The 7,575-nt window shown below is 49.9% G+C and overlaps 1 protein-coding gene across 1 annotated transcript in view; it reads right to left on the bottom strand.

Annotated features, from left to right (window-relative positions):
* Positions 1 to 280: 280 nt before the first annotated feature.
* Positions 281 to 7,575, bottom strand: part of FGF18 (fibroblast growth factor 18) — a 72,768-nt gene continuing 65,473 nt past the window's right edge. The window contains exon 5 of the mRNA XM_051631111.1: positions 281 to 786. Coding sequence (XP_051487071.1) covers positions 520 to 786 — 267 coding nt within the window. The 3' untranslated portion in view covers positions 281 to 519. The remainder of the gene's footprint in view (positions 787 to 7,575) is intronic.

Raw genomic sequence — 7,575 nt, 5'->3', positions numbered from 1 at the left:
TTTTTTTTTTTTCCTTTTTTTTTTTTGTTTCCTTTGTTTTTTTTTGTTTCCTTTCTTTCGCGTCACGCTTCCTTTTTCTTTTTCCTCTGGGGATTGGCTTGAAAAGTTGTCCTTTCCAAACTAAACATTAAAAAAAAAAAAAAAAAGCACCTGTGTGTCATCCACAAACAAGGAGTCAATTTAAATAGAGCAGTTCATTTTGCTTTTTTCAAGTCACAATAAATCCCTAACAGCTTTTCCCCAGCATTTGCCCGTCTAAGTCTTTTATTAGTTTTGTTGGTTTTGTTGTGGTTTTTTTTTTTTTAATTTTTATTTTTATTTTAAACACAATGTACAAAAATAGAGCTTCTTCCTTATTTTTAATGTAAAAATATTCCTCTGGTGCAGTTTTTGTTTAGGTTTTTTTTTTTTTTTTGTTCGTTTTGTGGGTTTTTTTGTGGGTTTTTTTTTCGGGTTTTTTTTTTTGTTTGTTTCTTTCATTTTTGTGGTTTCTTATTGTGACACTGGTTTTGTCTATTTTTAACTGGGGTTGGTGGGTCGTATTCTCTTAGTCCTCTTGGTGACTGTTGTGTACTTGAAAGGTTTCTGTATCTCCACTTGCCCCTTTGGGTACCTCTTCATAAAATGTACATCTTGCTGGTTTTCCCGGGTCTTGGGCCCTTTCCTTGGCCTCCCTTTTTTGGTGAATCCAACATACCAGCCTGAATATTTTGCTGACATCAGTGCTGTGTAGTTGTTTTCCAGGACTTTTTCAATGAAGACACACTCCTTGCTGGTGCCATCGGGCTGAAAGAGGAGAACAAAGAAAAGAGGGGGGAAAAAAAAGAAAATGAAAAAAAAATTCATTATCCAAACGCAAGTTCAGTGACCAAAACCCAAATTGGCAGAAATAAAGCCATCACATCTGGACCTTGTTTTTGGTTCAAACATTGTTAATTAGAGCCGTAACAAACATCAGTTGAAATAGAAATGAATTTTTGAAAAGCACGAAAGCATGAGGTCATCATTTCACTTTTTTGAAACGCTCCTATCCAAGGAGAATAGGGTTTTTTTCCAAGACAGCAATTAAGTTCACCCAGTCCAGCTCCTTCAACTGGAGGCAAGGCAGGACATTTAGCTTTGCTTTTTCCATGAGGAAAGGAGGGTGAACTGAACTCGTGTCAGGGAAACACCAGCAAAAATACAAAAAGCAGAATCTCACACGGGCCAAACAACATCGTCGCCACTTCCATAGCTCACTGCTGATCTGTTTCCCAAAATACCTTCTAGGTTTGCATCCATAACTACCCAAATCCCACTCAAATCATTGCACGCCTTAGCCTAAGCCTTCCAGTGCTTTGGAAACCCTCCCCACAGCATCCTGGGTGTGACACCAGCAAATGAAACATGCCTGGAGCTCAGGAGATGAGCTGGGGGTGCAGCAGGTGTTGAGGGGCTGACCCCACTCCAGCCCCTGGTCTTTCAGAACCACATTGAACACCCCAGGCTCGGTTCCAACCCCCATCCTTGAGCAGCAGCAGCAGTGGAAAGGGCTGTTCCCACGCCAGAGTGGCTCCCTGGATGGGCTGGTGTCCTGCTGGCATCCTGATGCCCCTACAGCCTGTGGGACAGCAGTGTCCTCAGCCACCAGAGCCACCCCAGCTCCACTGCCACAGGGGGGACACACAACTGCCTGGTTTTACACCTCTGCTCTCCCAGGGTTGGTTTTTGTTTGGAAGAGGGTTTTGTCTCTGGTGGCAGAAAGGTCATGGTCCTTCCCCTTTCCCCACCTTCCAATCTCAGCAGACACCCAGAGCTCAAGTACCTGGCTTAGGAAACCATGTCCCTAAACAACATTCTTCCTGGCAGAGGGAGCCAGGATTAGAGGCAGAGCTGGAGGTCAGAAGCTCCTGAGCACGAGTGCTGCTCCCCAGCCACCCTGCACCACCAGTCCTGCTGGGACTCCATTCCCAATGCCAAGCACAAACCCACCTCCCCATCACTACCCCAGCTGCCAGGCCCCCACCCAGCTCTGGGGCCACATTTAGGCAAACAGGGTATACTGGTTTTGTGTGGCCAAGTTTTGGCAGCAGGGGGGCTATGGGGGTGGCTTCTGTGAGAAGCTGCCAGAAGCTTCCCCTGTGTCTGACAGAGTTGATGCCAGCTGGCTCCAAGATGGATCCACCACTGGCCAAGGCCAAGCCCACCAGGGATGGTGGCAGCACCTCTGGGATAACATATTGAAGAAGCAGGGGGGAGAAACTGCTGTGCAACGGCAACCAGGAGAGAGGAGTGACAATATGTGAGACAAACAAGTCTGCAGACCCCAAGGTCAGTGAAGAAGGAGTTGCGAGGAGGTGCTCCAGGCACCAGAGTAGAGATTCCCCTGCAGCCACTGGTGAAGACCACGATGAGTCAGGCTGTCCCCTGCACTCCATGGAGGTTCACAGGGGAGCAGATATCCACCTACAGCCCATGGAGGTTCACAGTGGAGCAGATATAAACCTACAGCCCATGGAGAACCCCACACCAAAGCAGGTGGATGCCCAAAGGAGGCTGTTTACCCTAAAATCATGAATGCACCACCCTCCCTGAGGGGTTTTGTTACCACGGGTAAGTCCCATTGAGAGATCATGGCAACTTCTGCATCCAACATGCTAAACGTGTTCCCTATACGTGCCCCCTATTCAGGGGCAGAGCCAGCTGTGCCACAGGACCAGCACTCTCCATACTGGGCTAGGCACAAAGGTCCTGATTTTATCCCCTACAGTTGGACGCTCACAAACACTCTAATGAAGGGCAGAACTGGGCAAAGCTCAGTGGTTCCAGCTCCTGGGGGAGTCATTCTCCAAGCCCCGGGTTTGATCAAAGCCACATGAGCAGGGGAAGGGGGGAAATCAGTCGACACCACGGGGTTCCACCAGGTTTCAATGGGAAGCCATAAAACCAGCCCCAGGTTTCTCAGGGCTCAGCCCACTACAAACCCTTCCCCAATGAATGGAGAATTTTTGAACAATACCATGGCTGAGTTTCAAATCCACCCAAACCCAGGTGCTGATGAGCCGACCGGATCCGTACCGCAGGGGGAGCAGGTAATTGGAAGGGCTGTTTCCCCCACGCTCGTGGAAAGGTCCTGGATCTGAGCCCTGACCTTGTTGCTAGGAGAATTAAGGCGTTTTCATGCAATTTGGGAGGTTTCCGCTCGCACTGCAATGGCAGTTTCTCATGGAAAATGAAGACTGGAATGAAAAGAAAAGGAGTGTGTAGGAGGGGGAAGTTATTCTATTAATAACAAAAAAGTATTTACTTATACCTTCAGGTTTGCCGACAGAGTCTAAGTCAGAGACAGGAGGTGTAGGAATAACAGGGTGCAACTTCAGGCCAGCCTCAGGGCTAATTTGAAGTAAACAAGGTGCATGAGATAAAGTAACTCCATTCTGGAAGAGGAAGAGCTAAATAATTTGATAACACGAAATTACAGTAACATTTACAAGTACCTCAAGATGAATCAGGATAAGGAGCTCACTTCCCCAAACACAGCATTCCTGTGCGTGCTAAGACACGTCAGAGACAGACAAATGATTTTCAATGATTTTGAGCCCTGGAACAGGCTGCCCAGAGAGGTTATAGAGTCTCCTTCTCTGGAGACGTTCAAAACCCACCTGGACACGTTGCTGCGTGATGTGCTCTGGGTGACCCTGCTCTGGGGGGGTTGGACTAGGTGGTCTTTTGAGGTCCCTTCCAACCCCTAAGATTCTGTGAAATACTTTCAAGAAGATTTTACAGCACCTATTATAATCCCCAATAGAATAAATCACTCACACATTACCTAACAGAGAGCTGGACCTATGGAAACTTACAAGGGGAAAAAGCAATTTACAAGGGTTTTCAATATTTTTAAAGTGTGATCTCGTTTTCACCATGTGCTCATCACTTCAGGTCTAATTGTGTCCCTAACTGGGTCTGACACCCATCCCCTCGCTCCCCCAAAGAGAAAAGGGAGATGGCTTTGGCTGAGCATCACTCCCTGCTGCCAAGCTGCATCCAGCCACCCTGTAGTGTCAGCACACACCTTGCAGAGCCCTTGCCCTTCAGAACGTGGAGATGTGTCTCGAAAGGATCCTTTCAAACAAAGCTTGCAAGCCCCAGAGCTGTGCAGGACCTGCCCGATGTGGCAGCACCGACACGTGATGGGGGAGCACCCACACCCAGCCCCAGTGCCCTTGTGCCTGTGAGGAGCTACCCCCACGTTGCTGATTTTGAGCCCAGGAGCTGCTGCTTGGCCCTGTGACAAGGACACGCCACCACAAAGGTGACAACTTGCAGCTCAGCTCTTTGCATAGAAATAATTCAGAGCATTTTCTTGTTTCAACACATCCCTAACAGCTGTGGGAAGATGCAGTAGCTCTTAGCCAGATTTCTGATGCCACAGAATCACAGAAGGGTTTGGGACCTTCAAGACCATCTAGTTCCAACCCCCTGCATAGGCAGGGACACCTTCCACTAGACCAGGTTCCTCCAAGCCCCATCCAACCTGCCCTTGAACACCTCCAGGGATGAGGCTTTCACAACTACTCTGGGCAAGATATTCCAGTGTCTCAGCGCCCTCACAGGAAAGAAGGTCTATAAAGAATATCTAGTTTCTTATTAAATGCCTGATCTAAGCACCGCCTTCCACAGAAACCCCTCAGGCATCAGCCAGGTCTGCACAGAGGCAAGGGAAAGCCCAGCCATGCCAGTAAAGCCCAGGCAGCCTGAAGTATCAGCTCCAGGAGCATCTCCAGCAGGGAACAGCTGGGGACCAGCCCTGGACACCCAGAGCTGCTGCCAATGTGGTGGCCCCCAGTAGTCCTAGCTCCTTCACCAAGCTGGTTAGAGTGGCAGCAGCTGCCCAAGGCTCCCAGTCCAGAAGGAACCATCTCCAGTTTGGGACTGCTCACTCCCCTGGGGTGATGGCCTCGGCCAGGGCTGCAGCAGCATTCCCAGTGCCCTGAGCTCCCAGAGGGGCAGTGCTGGATTGTTTGCACAGAGCATTTGGCACACGGGCTCTCCAGTCTTAAACGTGAAACATGCTGAACTGACACTAGAGCAGAATGAAGTGCCAAAGCATTTGCTGCTTCTACAATTACACCGCCGAGCGCTTTGGTGCTCCCGCTTCTCCTTTTTATGACCCAACTTGGTCTTATTGTAGTTTGGCTTTCTCGTTTTAAGTTCTCCAAATGGAAAGGATCAAAGGGCTCTTTGTTGTCGTAGCGGGGGCACTCCTGGGAGGGAGGCACTGCTGCCATGAACAGCTTGCTGCTCGGGGGGAACTCTGTGCCACCAGCCGGAGCCAAAAGCGGTGGCAGGTGCAGCCGCCGCCCCCGCCCTGTCCCCGCTGCCTGCCACGTTCAGCCACCTGAGCAGCTTTTGATGGTTTTCCCATCAAAACCAGGCAGGTTTTCTCATTTGTGCTGCACAAATCTGGCTCAGTGGGCACCGGCAAATCCTTCACTCGGGTTTTAGGCAACAATGAGCTGGCCCAAGAGGCTCGGGTAACACGGCGGTGTGGGGAGAGATTCTTCCAGGACTGAAAGCTTTCTCTGTTTGCAAAGACTGGGGCACAAATTAAGCCCTACAAGTGATGCTGTGTTAAGCTTTGGTAGCTAAGCTTATGTTAAAACACTTCCCCCCTCCTCAAACGCAATCAGAAGCTCTCTAGGTAAGGAGTCTGAATGCACTGGCGATGTGCTGCAAATACCAGCATCGACCCATAGGAAACACCTCTGTGAGGACCTGGGAATGTCAGCGTGGCACAGGGAGCAGCCAGACTCAGCCCTTCAAGTGAGACAGGGGGGACTCTCCTGTCTAATTATCACCTTTCTGCAAGGTCAGCCCCCCCAGGCTCCAAGTCAAATTGTGGAGACACAAGCTCTCCATACAAGCAAGATTCAAAGGGAAAGGAAAGCAAGGAAAGCAAACCCCCTCTTCCTCAAGATCCTGGAGCAGGGAAAGATACTGCTCAAGCAAAAGGTTTCCAAGAGGTGTTTTTTGCAAGGAAATACCCTGGATCTTTTCTGCCTCTCTCCCCACCTCCCCTCTACAGACAGACAGAGGGGTTCCCAAGCAGTGGTACCCCACCGTGCTGTGTCTCAGGCCAGCCCCCAGCACAAAGTGCACCCACTGAGCTCAGCAATTATTTCAAATCTTTGCTGAAAATTTCCCTCAGATGCTGGCACTGCTAGGTTTAACTCACTGCACTATACAGAAGAAATCCTGCCCCGTATTTCCTACATTTCAGAGCAGTGGCAGCATGGAAGGCTTGAGTTTTCAGGAGATGCACAGCTTGGCAGCCCTGCTGAGCCCCTCCTGCAGCATCCCCAGCTGAGGACCAAGGGCTGGTGCACCCAGCATCACTGACACCCCCTGTAAAGCCCCAGAGCTGTTCACACAGCCTGTACCTTGGGACATATGGTTTTCAGGAAGCATATTACTGCTCTGTGGCTTTGTACAAGCTCAGCTCTAAGTCAGAGCTCAAACTCCCTCTGCACAGCCTGGAAAATCCCGAGTGGAAGAAGGTAAGGCAGGAGCAATGTTAATGTCACAGCTTTTAGCACTGCCACCTCTCCCCCTTCCCGTGTACACCTCTGAAAGGTAGGTCAGCACATGTGACAAGGAGGTGGATTTGGCCGCTGCCAGATCCAGCAGTGCTGGGGGGAATGTGAACCCCTCACAGCACAGCAAATCTGAGTGCTCTGGCTGCTGGGCCAACCCATCCTTGCTCACTTTATAGGCACTACCAGGGCAGCTCCACCATAAGCATCCTGATGGTCAACATCCTGGATTTATGGCAAGGCATCCTCACCGCAGAGACCTCTCCTGACCCAAATGCACATTCTTACTCCTGGAAGACCAGGGGAGCTGCAGCTATAACTGCCAAGAGTTACTCAGCTCCATGCACGTTTCCTCCAGCTCTCTGGCCTCTGAACCTGCACAATCCTCTGAGGAAAATACTTAGGAGTCATGATGGGCAGTTCAATAAAAGTGTCTGCCAGAGGTTAATTATGTATACAGGACAGCTAAGTGCATTCAGGAAGCAAGGAAGTAATACAAAACCTGGTGGAGGGGATTCTCAGAAGAGAGGGCACATCTCCATGCAGAGGCCCAGTTTCCAAGCCATGTTTCCTGGTTTTGCCCCCACCTGCCACAGGCACAGGGTGGTCCATCCTGTCCCTCCTGAGACCACGCAAAATTGGACAGAGTCTTGGACACGTGGGACGGGAGCAGCCAGCTCTGCAGAGCCCCGTGTCTGTTTGCACTGGTCACACCACAAGCTGCAAGAAGCCAAGGAAGGGAGAGAAAGGCTAAAAAATTTCCTGTCCTTCTTTTCTTGAGAATTTCCTTTTGAATGTTTTTTCATTCAAAAATTCCACTTTTGTAGCTAATCACTCTTCAGCAGCCCTTGGACTGCCCTGAAGAGTGTTTTGCCACAGGAGGAACAGGAAGATACAGAGATGAAAAGAGTGTTTGCAGGGATGGAGGGAGGAGGGCTGAGGCCACGCCAGGACATGGCTCCTCACCTGCTCCTTCTCCACAGGCAGGTTTATTGCCAACAGG

The sequence above is a fragment of the Apus apus genome, chromosome 13 (assembly GCF_020740795.1).
Source record: "Apus apus isolate bApuApu2 chromosome 13, bApuApu2.pri.cur, whole genome shotgun sequence".
In the NCBI taxonomy this organism is placed as follows: Eukaryota; Metazoa; Chordata; class Aves; order Apodiformes; family Apodidae; genus Apus; species Apus apus.
This window is presented reverse-complemented; position numbering and strand designations above follow the sequence as displayed.